This window comes from Antrostomus carolinensis, unplaced genomic scaffold (assembly GCF_000700745.2).
Source record: "Antrostomus carolinensis isolate BGI_N321 unplaced genomic scaffold, ASM70074v2 scaffold2031, whole genome shotgun sequence".
Classification (NCBI taxonomy): Eukaryota; Metazoa; Chordata; class Aves; order Caprimulgiformes; family Caprimulgidae; genus Antrostomus; species Antrostomus carolinensis.
This window is the reverse complement of record NW_010296109.1, coordinates 13,464-34,315: the sequence shown is the minus strand read 5'-3', so window position 1 is coordinate 34,315 and position 20,852 is coordinate 13,464. Positions and strand designations below refer to the sequence as shown.

Genomic DNA, 20,852 nt, shown 5'->3' with positions numbered 1-20,852 from the left:
CACAGAACGTTAGGGATTGGAAGGGACCTTGAAAGATCATCTAGTCCAATCCCCCTGCCAGAGCAGGAACCTAAATGAGATCACATAGAAAGGCGTCCAGGCGGGTTTTGACAACAATAAATGTTGTTGTAGTACAACATTTATTCATCCTTGATGTAACGCAGGTAGAACAGCAGTACCCATCACACAGTCAGCCTCCTTTACTGAAGTTACTTGTAAGAGAAGTAGGAACTTACGCAAACAAGTCTTGGGAGTGGACAAACCCAACGTGAGCTCTGTGAGGGATACATCACACATATTTGAGTAGTTGATGGAATTTTGCAATTTAAAGATTTTTGTGGTGATCAGTGCTGTGATGGCACCTGGATAGCCCCACACTCCTGCCTAAATATCTGCTTGGAAGTTTGAGTACGTGAAGATGCATGTAGGCCACCTAGACCCTAGAGCAGGAAGCTACTCCCAGACCTGCCCTTTTGGGGAACAGCTTATGAAAACTCTCTGTAAACATATTTTTCACGTGTCTATTCTTATTTCTTGTGTTTCTGAAGTAACTTTGTTACTGTTAGTTTTTATGTATGTGAGGATAGGCCTTGCTTACATCGCTCGCCAGTGTTTAAATGAACTCTGCTGCATGGCTCAACTTTAAATAAAAAATAACAGAAGAGGAAGGAAAGGCTAAAATAACAGAAGAGGAAGGAAAGCACATCCAAATCCAGCCATTCAAAAGGGCTGCGAAGAAAACGGCTCTTGTTTGCTCCTACCTCGCTGCTGCTAACTCTGCCGTTAGCCTTCGCTCTAACTTTTTACCAGGTACTCTTTATTCCTATCCTTTGCACACTCTTTAGTTCTTGGTTCAGAACACTATCCAAATTATGGAGGAAAACTAATACCCTTTCCCATCTATTAATCAGATAAATAGCATTCACAAGTCCTCTCACAGTCTGTGTTGCTGCTCTGAATCAGATGGCACAGTCCATTAATGGCTTAATCACCATATAAAACAGCAAACAGAGCACAGAACTAGGATATGTTTGTTTTCTTTCAGCAAATCAGCAGTAACCCTTAACCTGAATCTAACTGCTAGGCCACGAGGTTGCTCTGGACACAGAATCACATAGAAGACTGAAGGAGGACTCTGCATCCCTCTTGCAAGTGTGGACAGAGATAACTATTTCCCTGTGAAGACAAGATCTGACTTCTCTGGCAAAGCCACTGTAGAGGGGCATACTTTCTGGATCACAAATCCCATCAGCCAGTTAAGGCAATGTAGCGTCTTTTTGATGGCCATTAGCATTACCAGCTTTCTGAGTAACTGACAAAAGAAAATGGAGTTTGCATGAATGGAAACTGTTTCAGCATCTGAAAATCACACAGAGGTTTCACTGATTTTGGAAATAAAAAGTGGTTCTGTCTGGACTCTTCTGAGAAAGTACCTTAGCTTAAGGAAGCAAAGCCTTTGAAAGGTATAGTGACACACGAATGACCTGTGACCAAGGATAAAGCAATTCTCACAGCAATCTAAAAAAACTCACTGTGGGTTTCTGGTTTGGTATTTATTGTCTGAAAGAAATGGTGGAGGCATTTGCACACATGGTTGCCAGGATGAGATACACACTTTAAACTGCTGCTACCTCACTTAGCACATTTTATGCCAAATTGCTCTTAAAACATGCAACTGAAATCCCTAATATATACTTTTTCAGCAATTAGATAAATTGTACCTATCTGTGGTTCACACTAGCTTTTTCTTCCTCACATTTGTTCCGCAAGAGCTCTATAAGCAGCTTTTTAACTGCAATAAACAAACAGACAAAACATGTTCTAATCCTGCCACCACTAAAGTTGTCAGCATAACTTCCACGAGCAAAATGAAACCTGGATTTAGGAGTCATAATTGCTGTTAATTTTGCTTGGCAATAGTGCATTTCATTGTAGCTCATAACAGATGAGGTTAGCAGCCCCTGCGTTACGTATCCCAAACCATTTTTATCTTGCAGTTTATTGGTTTTGCATCTGTAGTTCCCTTTTTAGCAGCATGACCTCTGAGAAAATCTGCATGTTGTATTTTATCTGCCAGGTCAATTTAGCTGCACACAGACAAGTTAGGAAGTTATGACTGATTTGCCTTTTCTTTGTTCTGTTTTTAAATTCTCCTTGGAAATATGATGGATCATATCAAATGGGGCTTGCTTCAGTTAAGTACATCCCTAAGCAAGCAAGCAAATTTTTCATCAATATTTGGAACCAGAAAGTTCAGTTACTAATTGGTAAATAGAGGGAAGGAGGGCATCTGGTATTTGAATTACAGTGTCACAGGACAGGACTGTTCTTCACACAACAGATGGGTTAGTGAGTACCAGTTCTAAAACAGAGCAAAAAAGAGTCTAAAAAAAATTAATTTTGGTTATATATTTACTCTGCACTCAGTTCCAGAAGCATTCTTACATAATTAAATGATTCAACAACAAAAATCTTCTTAGTCTTGGTCAGCTAAGTCCATACTACTAAAATAACGTATGATGTTATCTGTGTTACTGTTGGTCTATAAAACAACCTTTGCTAAAAATTAACATAAGCAAATGAACCCAAACCCATCTGAGAGATACTGCAGAATCTGGAGAAGAGACGTGAGTTTGCTCACTCACTACTGGACACTTATTGAGAAACTACTTTGTTAACTAAGCAGCTACATCATTGTTAGTAAGCAAGAACATGTTTTAAGCCTTAAAAATACAGCACCTATCTATTCAACAGGTATCACGGTATCTTGTAACACAGAGCTAAGATTAAAATCATAAACAACAGCATGAAGCCATCAAAAATCAATTCATTTTAACTAGGATTTTAAGAAAACCTTATCAGTGGGACAAGGAACAACAGGTATCAAAAGCTAAAGTAAAGAGAAGCAAAACAATAGATGACCTTTAATATAGCCCTATTTAATCTTTGGTTGGTTTACTTTTTAAAGAATCTGTTACACTTGGATTATGGAGCCATGTGCTAACTTTCTTCATATTTGTTTGGCAGAAATTCCTCTGACATCACCGAAGCCAACCCTAAATCAAAATGTTGTAACAGAGAGAAAGAGGAGGCCCATGGATGTGAAACCACACGGAGGGTATATATTACACCCCTAGCATGGGCACTCACCTTGTCAAAAGCAGGGTACACTGCTCTGATTTCTGTCAGCCAGCCATAGGGCATGTGTCCCACAGGATACGTAGCTGTCAGAATTGCCACTGCCTATGAAAAGAGAGAAGGAAACATGAACTTCAAATCTTCGAACAGGACAGTTACACTAAGGCAGGGTGCCATTTCCCACCACACTGACTGCGACTGAATGGGATATCAGGCAGGTGACTGGAAGCTCTTTGCTTCAGGAAGACTGTGAGAGCAGCCATCATTCGGCTCAATGTTTTAAGCATAGGGCATCTTTCGTGCCATGACGCTACGTTACTCAGCTTTGTTGTTTCACCATCACTCTGATACTTTGGGATAATAGTTGACTTGAGCTGGTGTGTGCCCCTCAGCTAGCCAAATACCTCCTTCCCACGTTGCTCCCGAGTTATTTTACCTACAGACACTTGAGTAGCAGAACACCTCACAGCTCATGGTAGCTTCGTATCATAGTTCATAGTCTTAATCTATATATATTTTACTTGGTTATTCATAAGTAAAACACTTTTAAGTAAGACACACTGACTACAAAACAGTAGGCCTCAGTGGCTGACTGACTTTGGACATCAAACTGGCTGCTCTAGGGCAGGAGGCACTTATGAGACAAATGCTCTCCCCGCTTTGGTGTTAATCAATGAAAAGCAGACAAAAATAATTCCAGAGGACCATTTTTATCATAAGAAACAACTCACTGCCTGCAATTTAAAACTAGGCTCTTTGGCACTTTCCCAAGTACAGTCCAAGTGGTACATCAAAGACATAAAAAACCTCTATACAGTCATATATGAAAGATTTTACTGATGTTTCTGATTTCTGAAGAAAAATTCCAAATACATGTACTTCATGTCCTTCACGTAGGAAAGGTGTTTAGGGAGCTCTTCCTGCAGCTGCCTGGAAAACTACTGTCACCTCAAGTTTTTTAGTCCACAGAGCCAAAGTGTGCATCTATACTGAGAACTGCCTGTCTCTCTCCCTTCCAGAAATCAATGTATTTGACTGCCTTTTGTTTGCAGGTTCAGCTCTGTTACAATCCACCTGAATTCAGATTAATTTTGTATCTGGCAATGGTAGTATTAAGAAAGACCCTTTTTAACTACTGCTGTCTCTGTTTTGCTCCTAAACTTTTCATGCCCATTTTCTTGGTTATCTGACCCCATTTTCCTGTTCAAAATGCAATTGCAGTTCTTGCTTGGTTAAAGATCTATGCAAACACAGGATCATGTAACAAGCTAATCTGTTCCCTTTGCTGTTTAAAAAGAGGGGAGGAAAGCAGTCATATCCATAGAGAGGAAGACAGGGGGAAAGATTCTTCCCTGTTAATCTTGCAGCTTTAATAATGTTTAATGTAACTTGAAAAATTAATTAGTTCAAATAAAACAAACTGGAATTTAAGACAGTACCCTTTTAAATTGCAATTTTCCTACTCATTATTGTATTTTCAGCAGAATTTCCATCTATATGAAAACTAAGCAGATGAATTCAAATAAGGAATATAAAAGATTGTTGTTTATTTTCATGGTGAAGTCCAAAAAGACTGCAAAGACACAGTAACTGTTAAAGAAAACATTACTTCACTACCGCATTTTGTATGCTGTTCACCTGGATTAAATAGCTAGTAAAACTACTGCAGTTTTTAGCAGTGATTTTTCTTCCAGTATTTTTCCTCAATTGGTAGGATCCCAAAATACATGCATGAAAGCTTTCCTAAATGTCTAGAACATAAGTATTTGACAGGTGAAAAAATCCCCCATCAAAGCCAACACCGAAAAGGTACCCCAGTCACATCGCTGTGCTCGCAGTCCAAACAGAAGCAGCAGGAGTTCGCCAGCACAAGTGGACTTGCTGTCCTCGTGCACATGCTGCACCCTAACCCCTTCACAGGGACAGCCTGCTCACAATGAAAGCTGCTGGTGTTATTGAACAGGGTACCTATAAAACTCCCATGTATACTGATGCTCCAGACACTGATGTTATCTGTGTTGCCAGCACCTCCCTTTTCAGAGACAATTATTTCGGAAATCAGAGAAAACTGAAAAGTGACAATTACTTTTAGTGTAAGAAGGCCAGCAAACCACCAGCTATGACTTGCATTTGGAATCATCCTTATATAAACAAAATGCAATTGGCTAGCCATGAAATGTGATGCATCTAAAATCGAAAGTCACCAAGAAATGCAAAACTGATCTCTGCTAACATGCTCTGGCTCCCCTTGTATTAAGACTGCTATTAATGCACAGACTGATCCCTGATTTACACATGTAAAAGTGTTACATTTTTGAAATTGTCTCTCAGCAGCTGTTCATTTCCAGTCACTGGCAACTCCTGAGTAAGTGAAATACACAGTATCACATATGACAAGCAGTGCTGAGACAGTATTTGTTGGGCATCAGCTGTTTGAAATTTTCCTTTCCATTTAGTATCTTCCAGCATTGTTTTTCTCATAGAAAAAAACATGAGATATTTGCTAATGACTACATGGATCTAGATATCCTCCCACCAAAACTGGCAGTAAAGGTCCCTCAGACTTCTTAAGAGAGTAAGTCAGCTCATTGTGAGTATTGGTGAAGGCTCTGCACTACAATCAGAGTCAAAAGTCTGGCTCCCATCAGCTCTAGGAGACTACTGGGGTAATCTGCAATTCCTCAAGAGAAACACGGTACATTTCATATCCCAATCAGGAGCCAACCAGGAGACAGATTTTTTTTTATGTCCTTCCTTACATGTCTACCCTATTCCGTGTGATGCACTGACAGCTAACAGTAATTTCACATCAGTTGGCACAGACATAAAACTAGATGACAGGAAACACTGGAACATGGGACTACTGACGGCTGTCCTAAAATCTCTGGGATCTGAATGCTCTAGACCTTATGTACCTCTATGTAGAGCATGAAAACGTGGGATGCAGGAACTGTTCAGTGAAAAAATTCTACTGGCCTTGTTGAGGGTAAGGTCCCACTAAGCCTGGCAGAAATGCTCATGGTAAGAGTCCAAGCAGTCTTCTTTTCAAGGATAAAGAGAGTACTAAAGAGAAATGTACTTAGGCCAGTTTTTTTCTTGCCAGCACATCTGAGAAGAGAAACACAGAGGCAACTCTCTGTAAATGGCCATTTGCAGTAATGGGGAGCACTGACTTTCTTACCTCTGTGGCTGAAGAACTGCCACCTAGGTCCCGGGAGACGAAAAGGTTGACAATGGGCCTACTTATTCGCTGAGTTGCCAAAATTAATGCCAAAGGCCACCAGAAACTCAGCATCTTCCTTATTGTAGCCTCTCCCTGCAACACATAAGAACAAATAAAAAAAGAAGTGGGCTTGGAATAAAACCACACAGAACTGAACCAAAAGCACAGAGAAAAGACTTTTGCTTTTCCCATCCACTGTCAGTTTGGTACATTAATTTCAATGGTTTTCAGTATAAAGAAGCTAAAATATTTTCATTCATGTTAGTAATACTGATTCAAAAGAAGCTGTGTAATGGATGTCAACAAATAATGCATAAGATACCTATCTGCAAAATTTGTTCTGGCTACCAGACAAAGATATGTGAAAACCAATATGTCATTTGAGGAAAAAGAACAATTTTGAGACCTTCTTCCCTGTGAAATAAGGTGTCCACTTAGTTCATGCTGTGCTGTCTTACAGCTCAGCACAGAGGTGCTCAGTAGACAGCACATCCATGCCACGGGAAGCATTGGCTCATGTGCACTGTTGCTGGAATAGTTTCTACAATGCCTCTTTAAGTGAAAGTGATTTTTCCTGCAGCACAGAGAGAGGAGGCCCTTCATACACAGTTAATACAGTAATATAACACAGAAAGCAAGTTTAAAATTATTGAATTTGAAAAAACGCCAAGTATGAAAACATACCCCCATTTCAGGCCCACTTCTGTCAGGAATGACATCATGTATATTCCTGTAGTATCCAAGGCATAACGTGGTACATCGGACAAGTGCTCCCATGTATAAGGACAAGATTGGGATCAAGAGAGGCTCCCTGCATTCCAAGTGACTGTGAAGCAAAATGGCTACAAAAACAACCTGCAGGGCATATAAATGATTACATTAATGTGTTTGTGTGTTTCTTTAGGGCAAACATATCTCCTGTCTGACTCCAAGCTCATCCATCTGAACCAACAACCATGCATGATTACAGTATCTATCTGACTTCGAGCTTGTGGTATTTGAAACTTTAGTCAGGACCCTCCCTGCATTCAGTCATACAAATGAGAAGAGCAAGAGTTAGCATCACACAGAAGCTCTGTCAAGCAGTACTTGAAGGTATGGGCAGTGTCGCCATAAATAGGAGAAGGTTAGCATGACAGTCTGGCAAGGTCTGGCAGCAAGCATGTGGCTGAGTGTCACCCTTCCCAGGAGAATGTGCTATTCTGATATACACTGAGGCTGGAGACATTCTTCTTAGGTCAGCTTCTAAGCTCTACTTTTTTTTTTTTTTTGGGGGGGGGGGGGGGGTTAGTGGGGCGAAGGTGGTGGGTGTGCAGTGGCAGTTAAAAAGCCAGATGTTTTAAAGTATTCACTTCAGCATTTAGAAGCAAGAAGTCTTAATGTCATCCTAATTTTCTACTTTTTTGAGTGGAATTTCAGTGTTTCATCATTCTCTCTTCAGCTGAGTGCCACACTGATGTAACTGAAATGGAAACTTTTGGGCTAATGCACAGCTCATAATTCAGTCTCCTAAGATTAAATGCTCAATCCAGAAAATGCAAAGGAATTGATTAATATATTTTTCTCTTTGTTATGTACAGAGCTGATGTCGTGCCTGTTAAATTCCAAATGTCTCTGTATGGCAAGGCACAACTGGAAAGCCAACTGTCTTTGGTGCTGTAAACAGCAAAATCAAGGACAACCCCACTGGGACATGCTGGTAGTCAAGTGAGTTACAAGAAATACAAAGTATTTTATTCAGAGGAAGATTCTCTCCTTCATTGCTAGAGCTCAAGAAATACTTAAAAAAAAAAATCACACTTTTTTAATGTTGATTAGCCAGGCCACGCTGTTTATGAAGGTTCACAAAACTGCTCTTTGGAAGCCTACAAAAGAATTGTTTTTCAGTAGACAGAAGCAAAGTCAGTCACAGAAAGTGCGTAAGTGTGTATATGAAGCTACCCAAGGAGAATTAGCTACTGCCTGCACACCTATAGCTTGTGTAGGAAGCAGATGTAGGTGCAGGGAGTTCTGAGGCACAGAGTGTCACAACTTCTTGTCTTCCACATTCGCTCTTGCCCTGTGCAATATTTTGAGACAAGATGACAGGTGTCTTATTCTTCACAACCCTGGCACCCCACTCACCAACCATTGTGGGAAGGGCATGTGTACCATGGCTAAAATAAGAATTTGTTTCTGTATTTAGCTGTATATGACCTGACATGCATCTAGGGTCAGCAAACTTTGTAGGTCACATCAGAACAAGAGCAGATCCTGAAGGTTAAGGTAATTTACAGTAATTGGTATTATCTTCAGGGATTTAGTGCAGTACTGTAGAGGGACAGACCTGCCAAACATAGAATAGCAGCTGACTGAATAGTTCAACCTGGTTCATGGTTTGCTCACATTTAGTGGGAGGAAAATGCTATGGAAAATTGAACTAAGTGCTGTTGACTTCATATTTCCTTTGATGTTATACTGTTATTATCCTCTTTCTTACCCAGTCATTACACTATTCAGCTGGTAATGTGGCAGTACAGCAATTAGTCTACAGGTGCTGGGACTCTTCATTTCGTAGTATTTTCATATATGCTTTAAAAAGAGGGCCAAATGGTTCTCAAATGCTACAACCCTGGCCATCAAAAGAGTGTATGAATGTTGTTTTTTAAGTGTGTCTAGTACAAAGCAACAGGACATTTAACACCTCCCTCACAAATGGAAGTTCAAACAACATTTGGTCTCTGCATCACCCAGAGACTATCACCACAGATCCCAAAAGGTGAAGGCAGTTCTGAGCCTTCACCTTTTGGACTAGTACCAAGAATAGTGCCATTCTGGCACTCAGAAGATGGCTTTCACTACTGCATTTGGCTGGATTAGACAGCATGTGTAAAACTGACAGGTGAACTGGAGAATCAAGCCTTCACTTCACCTACAAGCTCCACTCAGGATTTCAGGGCAACTGTGCAAAGCACCAGGGAGAACATACAGGGTGGAGAAAGGTCTCTTTCAAAGCACTCTGTCAGCCTCAGGACTGGTAGCAGCCATCAGTCTTTTTGCCTGACCTTTCTTTTTCCCAGATGCACACTTGTATACATTCAGCCATTCTGAAACAGGTTGTGGACGTGCTGGAAGACATGACTGTAGCCCAGACAATCCTGGTTCCCTTCTGACATTGCTTTGGGACTGACTTGATCCAGTCAAGTGAGATCACCCTGCACTGCAACTGTCAGCAAACAGCCTCCACACAATGGGGAAACGGCCAGAAAACAGCACACAAGATTACTTCCTCTGGTGCGTTGCTCAGGGTAGAGAGCAAAGACAGACTTCGTGCAAAAGAGTCCCTGCTTAGGAAAGCATCTAGTCTGTAACACAACAGAAAGAGTGATTGCTAAGAGGAGTCATTACCTGAGCTATGACATCTGAGATGGAGGCACATCCCACCAGGAAACTGTACTTGTGTTTCAGCAGAATCCCAGCATGGGTCCATGCCTGAAAAAAGGCACAGGAGTTTGGAGGGAACGATTATGACATTTGGGAATGACTTCAGGTCCCAGAATGCTGTTTTATGGTTATTACGTTGTATACAAACAATTTATAAAGCTCTTTTCCACCAGCAGTACCTGGTGTGAACCTGTTAATCCAGTAATGCAGGGAAAGCACTACTGCATTCAGTTCTTTGTTGCCAGGGCTGAAAGGGAGAATGGAAATAATTTTACAGACTGTAAAGAGATTTCTGAGCAGATCTAATAAGAAACTGCCCGTTCTTCATAAATCAGATGCTGCACAGGACGGATTATCACACTAAATAATCCCAGGGAAAAAATGTTTCCCATCATCACCAGTTGCATGCACCTCTGAAGTGTAATATTCATTGGCTCACCGAGTTATAGTGAGCCTTGTCTGGAAAAGAAAACTTAATAATCCAACTTCTTTTTATTGTCAGCTGTTTCAAGTGGACAAAGTGGTAGAGAAACTGGTGAAGGAATGCTTTGAATGAAGGTTATCCTTTACCAGTTTTACACACAAGTAGAGGAGAGTTGCCATATTTTTATGCTGTGCAGGCCACAAGCAGTAAGCCTAGTGATCTCAGGAGCAGCAGCCACCTACCCCCATGGGTGGCTCTCTTGCCCATGCGTTTGAGATACACTGGGCTTAGCTGTGTTTGCAAAAACTGATGTATGAAATACCTTCTCAACAAATTTGCTTTGAGAAAGTATTGAGCTTATTCCTGGTGAGCTCTGCAGGTGATCTGGAAATGCAAGGCAAATCCAACTTTCACTACAAATTGGAACGAAAGGACAGACAGACAAATAGTGCAGCTCATCACAAGATGATCAGTGCTTTCCAGCATGCACATACAGTAACTCTAACATGGCAGCTGAGGTTTTTTACATTTGTCATGATCTCTGGATGTTCAAAGTCCAGCCAGATGCTTTTTCCAGGTACATCCAGAGCTACTGCTTGCAAAGTAGCTCTGGATGTACCTGGAAAAAGCATCTGCTTTTCCAGGACATGATGCATCCAGGTATATCCAGAGCTACTGCTTTCAAAGGACACACCTTCCTTCTGCATACCTCCAGTTTCCCATCAAATAGCAGACTTTGCAAACTAAGGTTAGAAACTCCCCCCCAAAACATTCATACTAAAATTCAGTTTTAAATCAGGCACTCACCATGGCATCCATAAAAGGGAAGGCAGCAAGATAAAGAAAAGCCCTCCGAGTTTTACTTCCTACTGATTCATCCACATGGTGCAGCTTGTTAATAATGTAATACCCCAAATCGCTATATGCTGTAGAGACACAAGAACAGGAATGAATAATAAAGGTTATGTGTGGACTCTGGGTGAAATACTCAGCAGTACCTGAAAGATTGTGACATCTAGGAGCTCAGACATGCACCCACTAAGCAAACAGCTGTAGGGGCTTCAGGATATTACAGCCTCACCAGCTGCTGTTTATTACTAAAGAGTGCTCTCATGGTTCTTTCTCAAGTAACCTTTGGCAGAGGAGTGATAACAAATGGCTGGACTGGGAGATGAGTACAGTAAGTGCCACATCTGTTTGCTAAATGAACGTACTGGTACTGCAGAAAATCTACTGCTCTGTCATTAACTCAAGGCTCTTTGTTAGAAAAGCTGTTTTCACCAGGCATTATGTATTTCATGGGATGCAGTACCTTAAATATGCTGAAACCATCTATTGTCACTGCATTCTTATGACGTTACCTGCCCAAAGCTGTAAAAGGATACTACACATCATGAAAGCATGCAACAAATTACACTTGTTATGCCTCTCCCTTACTCTGCCTAATGATGACCTCTGTTGGGACCTGTCAGGGCACTGTACAGTCTCTGGGCAGCCTTGGTCAGCACATTAGTTTCCTTCCTTATCTAAAGCCAGCATCTTAGGAGCCACAAGTCAGAAAAGGGCACCACTGGAGATCAGGGGGTTGCCACTTCTGATTGCTAGTATGTTATTTTGCCATCCTGTTTCAACCCAAGACAAGAATTTTTAGTGTTGGGCAACATGCCTCTTGCCAGGTCTCTCTTCCCAAGGTGTTGGGTTAAAGACAGCACCAATGCAGGGGCTCGCCACATGTCTCTCTAAAGAACTGCTCGTGTCTCTGCTAATACCCGTGTTATCCAGATGTTTCAATAACCCCAGAGTCCTCCCCTTGACCAGGAATAACGAAGAGCTGGTTACAACTGGAGTTTCTCAACTATGGGGACTTACATAATACGCACAGTTAAATAATCCAAATAGTTTTTAACCTTTTATAAACTACGTTCTAGACCGGCATATTATTGCATAGATTCCTCTGTACGCTTGTAATAGCTGTTAAAAGAAGGTAAAGTCAACCTCTCAACACAAGTAATGTCAGAATTACTTGTGATTAGGGAATCTTACCTCAGTTCTCTTCCACTTGTGTCTTTTCAAATATAATTATTTCAAATGTGAACATCTAACTGGTTTTCCATTTGTAACAACTCTATTATCACTGTACAGACCTTCACAGGGGGTATTTCAGGAATGTTATCCTTTTCATGCATGCAGGTCAAATAACTGGATTGACAAATGCTAAAACTAGTTGCTTCATTCAATCTTTTTAGCCTAAAACTAACTTTCATAACTCAGTGTTTGGAAGCAATTAAAGAGGAGCATAAGTCATCATTGTTTTGTGATGGCTTATGGATACAGCAGTTAAATGGTTAACAGGACTGAAAAGACTTTTTCAGTCTGAACAACAGAGTAAACAAGGTAGTAAAAAAGAAGGTGGTATGACAGCACTGGGAACAGGCACAAGCCTCATTCCAGATAACCAGGACTGCCCAAAAGACGCTAAAATGTTAAAAACTCCCCCTTTCCCTGTGCTGGTCCCTATCTATGTGTCTTTCATCTGAACCATGACTCTCAGACTTGCAGTCTTTCAGTTCACCCACTAATCCCCAAGCTGCTTAGCTATCCCTCCTGAGGCACTCCCAGCCTTGTTTCCTTTTGAATGGGATTAGGGAAAATCTTTAAAACAGGATTCCTACGTCCTTCCTGAGTCCAGGAAGGCCAATTTAGTTCTTTAAGCGCTCATGTGCTTGCTGCAGTCCAGTCACATATCAAGCACAACCTCTTTTAATTTTTGCATAAATATCTATACACCAATTGTTGCTCAGTATTTTGAAAACTTCCTGTTGCGCACGGATTTTTGCATGGTAAGTCCTTGAAGAAAGCTGCTTTTATGGCAGGGCAGTACATGCATGTTTCTAAATCAACTTATTTGAACGAAGGAGAAGTCTGGAAGGCGGGAGAGGCAAGCCGTTGGTGAGGGTCAGATTCATTGAGCTGTCTCTTAGGTCCCGTGGAAGTTCTGCACAAAAACTTGAAAACTGCTACAGCAAACACACCAGCCTTATTCCCCACGTAGAGACTGAGAGAATCAGAGTCCGGGTCCTGAGGAGGGTTCTCCACCAGCAGCACAGTGCTGGGAAGACAGTACGTTGCAGAAGTCACTCTCCATGCACTTCACCTGCTGGGCTTCTCCTGCTTTAAAGCAGACTTTTAAAGTGCTTAGAAATGAGTAGTAAGTAACTTTTTTGGCTCTAAAAGGCATAAGGATGTTTAATTTTTTTTTTTTTTATTTATTTTACTATCACATAAAAATTACAATTAAGAGTGGTCAGAGGATGAGCTACTCTAATTTCTAGGAACAGACAGTTCACCACAGGGTTGTAGTTTATTGGCAGGGCACTCTCAAGGGACTTAAATCGCCACAGTCCACAGTATCACATTTTTTAAGATTTCTAGGGATATCAGCGCTGTGCTGTGTAAGCTGTAAGATTCTTTTTTCTCCCCCTCATCCAAAAAAAGTCTAACTGCACTTTTTAATGTGATTTTGATTTTTAAATCATAATGGTTAAACTTAAAAGCTAGTTTTACCATAGTCAACCTTCCCTATGTCAGTGAAAGCACGCAATCATTTTTGCTGATGTCAATGAATGTTTCCATCCTCAGAAAGAAGGGCTCAGCAAGCTGAGATTTACTGACAAATATACAGGCATGTGTCTCTGAGCTGTGAATAAAGCAATTGCTTATGCAATTAGAACTTAACCTTGGCCAACCTTACAAACTACTATGAAGCATGGTACAAAATTAATAACACAGACAACAGATCTGAAGAGTATTACATGAATCTAAAGCAGATGGCTCTTCCCATTTCTTGCATCATTTCAACCAAAACAGAGAAGTCCAGCTCCAAGACAAGCTGCCTGTTTGCTCTTCTCTAATACCTCATTTATTTTGACATGTCTATGGATCAGTTTTGCTACAGAACTTAAGCAGGAATTCTTGCTTTTGGTTTTTCCATTTCAGTTTTAAAACCCAGAAGCTTAAGAAATGACACTGAAAACTGCAAACCTAATTGGATCTCCTCTTGCCTACAATGATTTCTCTAACAAGACAATTACTACTACATAAACTTCAGACATTCTTAAAACAACTGAACACACTCTTAATGATGCCAGCAGTCTCAAAACAAAATAGCTGTACTGTAGTCATTTTGAGGCTGTCTACTACCCAGCATGTTGTACTTACATCACAAAGAAAACAAAAAGGAACCCACACAGGAAGCGATACCATCTACTTCAAGACACAGAGCTACATATGTCAGTATTAGCTTTACTGGAGAAAAAGAAATCAAAAAATGTTTTCGGGTTAAAGTGTGTTCTTTTTAGATGCATTCCATTTTCATACTTTGCTGCCAGTTTTAAAAATGAGCTTGGAAGTAAAAATCTATTCTATTCTGTTACTTGTCAGAAAGACTGCTCATGTGGCCAGAATTGGTGCTGGTCAGGATTTTGTTCAGCTAAGTGATTTGGGCAGATAGAAAAATGCCAATTTGGAAAAAAAACCCCCAAAACTGAATGGCAAATCTTAATTTGGAGGTGGCACAGGGTACACAGATTTCTTTACATCTTTGATTAGCCTGACTTAAAGCAGAAGCAGAAGCCTGTGTCACCCTTGTGAAAGCCCAGGTGATCAGAGTATTTTACACTTTGTGCTTTTTTTTGCTCACAGTTATAAATGAACTAAAAAGAAAACCAGCTTAGGAGCATCTCAATACAGACTGATTACTTCATCTTTTTCTGTGCTCAGCTCTAGTTCTAAAATGGCATTAGTTGATTTTTCCAAATCTATCAATGACTGTTGATCTCTGAAAATACCTTTAGGTAGGCTAACATCTCAGAAGTCTCAAAATTAGCCTGTTTTAACTAAAACCCAGTCATTGCTATCCTAAACCCCACATATGCTTTGGTCACAGGCTTTCTTCCTTCTTCCTCTGCCCTGAATACCTTGCTGATAAGAAACTGCCCCTGTTGTGGGAGAAAGGTTGGGGCAGCTGGAGAAGCATGTTACTGCTTTAGCAATGGCCATCTGAAGATGCTGAAGAAGGACATATTTTTAATGAATAACATTTTATCATCTTTTAGAAAGAAAAAAAATGCAACCCTGCATTATATTCTAATTTGTGTTCCTGTGCTATCATCTTTTTCCAGGGCAAAATGTTTACTATGAGCCAGTACAGCGGGTATGTTGGAACAAGACTTACTGGAAAAAATAGCCTAGTTTGTCATAAGCCACTCTGTAACTCCTAGTCTCTAGAAAATTCTTGTGTTACGCTGGAAGTGGTGGGCTTATACCTATGTCTTGCTTCTCATGCAGATCTTCCATGTACAAGCAGTGACCATGCATGTGGGAAGTTCAAAAGAATCAGTGGAATTACTAGCAACTGCCAAAAGCTTTCCCCCGTGCAATCTGTGCAGGGAGTGGCCCAGGCCCACTAGCCTGTCAGTAATAAATCGGCACAAAACAAATAATTTGCACGTCTGGACACATCCAGTCTGCTACATGTTTGCCTGGTTACTAAAGTCCCAACATTTTTTCCTGGTAATGACAAACGATCCATTAGGCAGTTTTCAATCAGGTGTAGTGGGTCCCAGTTAAGAATGTCTACCTAAGCAAAGAGGATGTTTCCCTGAGAGCTGTAGAAAGTAATACTAATATGCAAAAGGAAATAAATTTTCTCAGTACACTATTTCTCAGTAAACTAGTGAAAGGCTGAACAATGCTGGTTTATTGCTGGATAAAATATGCATGTCCTTCATGACACTGGTGTTAAAAGGACCCACTTAGTATGGAGGGCTTACCAGCAACAGTATGAAATGCATTATGTTAGCATAACATTACATAAATACTTTCTCTCCTCTGTCAAGCTAGCATTTTAGTAAGATGGCAAAAATGTGCACAGACAGGCTTAGCACCTTGAATCCCTTCTCTTACAGCCCAATATCCCCACCAAAAGCCAATCTCTGAAATAACGAGATGCTTTAGAACTTGGCTACATAGCGAACTTCCCACAAGGAAACCCTAACTGGTGGCAGTAGCTACCCCCAAAATAGCACAAGGGAAGGAAGGCAGCATACTATCTCCTATTTCCAGATCACAACTGAAACAGCAAAAGCAGGAATACTGTGGTGACCAAGGTTTGCAGCAGCTTTATAAAGGGCACAAGAATATGGTTTCAAATCCCTTTGGTCAAGTCAACTTGTTTCTTGGTTCCTACTGCTACCTGTACAGTGGATTGATAGGAACTGTTGGTGAGGACTTTGCAGGTGTTCATAGGAATGTGGTGGGGTGATGACTTAGGAATACAGAGCTTAAAACTGTGAGTTTGAGTGGTTTGGCTCGGCCAAGCACTCCTACAGAGGACTGCATTAGCCCCTGTAGGGGAGCAGTAGGGGGGAGCTGGTGCTGAGGCAATGAAGCATGAGTCAGGTGGGTGAAACAGTCTGTTTTGATATTTTAACCAAGTAGAGGCTGCTGTTTGTGAAGAGCTGTGTGTGCAGACTACAAATATCTCTATCACAGTTGGAAATGTGGTGATTCATTGTGGTCACTGTGTTTCTACCACCACTTGTTTTCTTCCTTCTTACTTTCGGCACTCCTCCTTATTTCATTGGGCTTTTTGTTCCCTGTTCCTTCCTGGGCTTCAACAGTCTATGGCAGACAGTCATGTCATCTTCCTTAGCCCCATACACATGGCATGTGGAAGAAATTGAGTCCCCTGAGTGCTGTTTCTCTTACTCATCTGCTGAGCATCAGTAACATGTATTTTTGTCTCCTATAGATAGTCTGTGATAGGCTTGCAGCTGCTGGGGAGTAGTTGCAGGTCCTAGAAGGCTGCCTGTCTGTCACTGGACTCCTTCTCTTCCTCTGTTAGGCAGGTTGTGCATCTGTGGGTCAAAGAATAATCAGGATTTGAAACATGTTCAAAGGAAACTTGGAACATAAAACTTGGCAACATCATCACCCAGGCAATTGGTGCTAGAATCTGACTAACTCCATTCTCTCGGGCGCTCTGCCAGTCTGCTGTGGCCTTTGCATATTTTCAGGCATAGACAAGTTAAAATACTAAAAAATATTTTGCAGTCTGTTACCATAAGCAGCTGAAAGATTGTGTGAAGCCCTTTAATTAAGGACTTTAAAGCACAGTAAGTATAGCCTTCTGTTTTCTTTTGTTCCCCAATATCTGCAGAGAGGGCATTTCAGAGGTTCTGAACTCAGCAGGGCTCCATTCCCATGCAAAGGCAAGAAACTTATCTGGCATGTTTTCCAATGGCTGCCCCAAACACCTCCCTTCAATAAAAAATCCCACATGGAAAATCCAGCTACTTCTTTCACCTGGAAATTTGATAGTTTTACTTTAAAGTTTCTTAAAATCTATCATAGCTTAAAATAAAATGTTGGATGTCTAGAAAATATTTTTTTATCCAGCTGGCAAAGCCAAAAACTTTGACCAGCACTGGCAGGAAAACAAGCGAGCAACAAGAAGAGCAGCTCTGGGGGCTGAAGAAACATTCCAAGCAAAGAAACATGAGAGCCAAACATACAAATGGCCCAAAGTTTATAATACTGACTCAGTAAAGCAGCCTCAACTGTAAACATACTGAAGAAGTGACCAATCGATACTGGTGCATTAAATTAACTTGAATGCATGGATTCAGCTTACAAAATCAGCAACAGCTTATCCCTGGCAGAGTTGCCACAGCTAGTGAGCCATTACTGGAAGCATTTATTACAACTGTATCATGGAATAAAGGTAAACAGCACAGGGCTGCTGTTACCAGTGGTGGAATGAGAGACATGATGGTCAAACAAACTCGAGTGCTTGAGAGGCACATAAAGCTGGTGAACACAGCTGGCAGTCTGTTAAAGGATAAGAGCAGGGGGCATTCTTATTTACCAGGTGGCTCTTGTACCTACTTGGCCAGGAACTACATGCTGAGCAGCAGCACATCCTGCTCTTGAGATACTAACAGCGTGATAATGAGTGCTGCCTCACTTGCAGGCCACTCTGTAACTACACTGCAATTCTGGATATTGCCATCACACTTGCATTTCCCACCTTCCTGCAATGAAATGACCTGCTACTGTTGGACATTCAGCTCAACTGTACTGCTGGCCAACCAACACAACCTCCACAGGCTGCTGTATTACGTCCCTCCTCCCATCCCTTAGAGCTCCCAGCTTTTAGGATTGTACCTGTCGAATGCAATGCACTCTCTGCTTCTTCCTTCAGAGTTTCCTATTCCTCGTTGCTGAGGTCCAGAGGCTTTGTCTCTGTGGAATGAACCAAGAGGTGCAGGGAATCTGGTGCGGTTCTTGAAGAGGATGAAGTTGAAGTCTTCCAGGTCACATGGCTTTTTATTGCTGTGGTACCGGCTGATGCTTGGGTTGATATCACATTTCTCCGGGCTCTCAGGAACTTGTAGATCCCGTGGCTGCCGTACTTTTTGCGTTCAGTTCATATCTGCTTGTGTATTTTCTTTGCTTCAGAGTATGCTCAGGGAGCTGGTCTCACTTTGGCATAAAGTGCTCTTAGTAATTACTTCTTCTCTTAGAGATTAATTATTCAACAGAAATAGATGATGACTAGTGCTAGTAGAGAGTAATACCTGATATCTTAATGAGCAAGCTGGCACCTACTTGCCTAAGAGTTTTGTACTGTGACATAAGTAGCAAAGGGACAGGTACAGAGGGAGTACGCTGACAATGCCACCCAGTTCTGACAAACAGTCAGCGCAAAGCACACCTTGAAGCCCTGCTAAACCCACCTGGGCAGATACTGCTAGCTGATCATCACTACCTAACAGCAAGACTGAGCTTCATGCAACCTGTCAACCTTGCCAAAGTTTTGCTCACACACCTTACTGAAAGAGATCAGGAGCACATTTTTCTGCCAGGTAGGAGAGCCCTGGGGGTGGAATCTGCCACTTAACAACCTGTTTAAAAAGTAATAAAAATTGTGTGGATGGGCATGATACCAGCCCAAGAAATTTAATGTTTTTTGCATCTCCTGTTGCACTTATACATTAAATCTTAAGCCTAGAGATTAATCAGTTTGAAGAACAGGCGAGGGAAGAAAATTAATAGACATATTAATTAGATGTGAAGTGACCTTACCTATTAAGGTATGAAATACAGCAGCTACAGCACCAGCCACAACCATGCACAAAACTGCTTTGGTCCTGTCTCGCTTGCTGTTCACAAACACCAGACCTACATTTTTGAAGTCACTCATCGGACCCGTGAAGAACTTCATCAGGGAGTATGCCAGCCCATAGCTGGCCAGCATTTCCACAGCATCCTCCTTGACAGCAGCGATGCCCCTATTCAAGGCCTGTTGAAACACAGAGAGAGAAAATAATGTAGCACATGTGTATGTGTACCAAAACCAATCTTCTGCAGCCGGTTTCTGAAGGAACAAGCAAGTTCAGCACTCATTGTTTTCACCCCAAGTTGAACCTTATCTCTCTAGGTTAAGGAGCAGCAACTTGTGACACAGGCAACTTCGTAATTTCATATGGACAGTAAATCCAAGTAAAGTAGACTTAAAGATAGGTAAACATCTATTTCTAAATGATATAATGGAGCCCCTGCTATACCAGAAGTCAGTCTCTTTCCTTTTTAGAGTGATTTTATGACCTGCTGATAATCATGGATGATACAAGACCATTTAAATGCCACTTTGAGGCCTCATACCTGAATTGAACAAAGCACAGTCCTTGCAGGCCATCTTCACAGACAAAAACTCTTGACATTTTATGCTGAAATTTCAGGAGATCAAACTTTTTTTTCAGTATAATGAGCTTTTCACTACATCCCAGCTAATTGTTGTGAATAGCTGATATCATCCTAAATTGTTTATTATGAAATAGGCTAAATATGCATGTGACTAAACGTATCTGTTCTCCTTTCATGTATTTTGAAAGGTTCTGATCCAATATTCATTTATATCTCCTTGTAACATATTTTAAAAGAAATACAGCACATGTATTTCAAGATATATTCAGGTTAAACTAACCTACTAATTCATTCTAGGTCTGTATTTAGGAAATGTCTGCCAATGAATCATTGAGTATTAGATGGATTATTTTTATAACTATGGTCATCCATAGAAAAAATTTCTTCAGATTCCACTTTGCACCATAATGCTTCTAAAATATTGAATAAAAATGACAGAATAATAAAATTTTATCCACAGTGTGACAACATCAATCATCTGGTACACCCAGCAAACTGTTAAAACAGGATTAGATTCAAAAAGCATTAAGGATGAAATACAACTTGTTATCACAAGTATTTAGTTCCTATGGGTTACAGCTGATGTGTGTTGACAGAGCCATGACAATGAGGCCAATCAAGAACATCTCTCCAACCTACCATCCAAATCTCTGTCTATCCACTTACACAGCATTTCTAATACTGCTTTTTCTGAATGAACAAACCAGGCAGAGTATCAGCAGATAATTGTGGTGAAGTCCTTCCATTTCAAATGTAAGCATAGTCTTTTTTTTGCAGTCTTTTGACTTTTTTTTTCCCCTTCCAAAAACCATATAAGCAAGCGACTCCCATTGACCTCAAAATAAACTGCATGTCCATAGCAGAAATGAGCATTTT

At 40.9% G+C, this 20,852-nt stretch overlaps 1 protein-coding gene across 1 annotated transcript in view; it reads right to left on the bottom strand.

Moving 5' to 3' along the window:
* The window catches only part of ANKH (ANKH inorganic pyrophosphate transport regulator), a gene marked incomplete at its 5' end in the record, with an annotated part of 43,357 nt that extends 23,785 nt beyond the window's left edge, over positions 1 to 19,572 (bottom strand). The window contains 6 exons of the mRNA XM_010178146.2: positions 3,151 to 3,243; positions 6,320 to 6,454; positions 7,046 to 7,216; positions 9,749 to 9,832; positions 11,016 to 11,134; positions 19,356 to 19,572. Coding sequence (XP_010176448.2) covers positions 3,151 to 3,243; positions 6,320 to 6,454; positions 7,046 to 7,216; positions 9,749 to 9,832; positions 11,016 to 11,134; positions 19,356 to 19,572 — 819 coding nt within the window. The remainder of the gene's footprint in view (positions 1 to 3,150; positions 3,244 to 6,319; positions 6,455 to 7,045; positions 7,217 to 9,748; positions 9,833 to 11,015; positions 11,135 to 19,355) is intronic.
* Between the last annotated feature and the right edge of the window lie 1,280 nt (positions 19,573 to 20,852).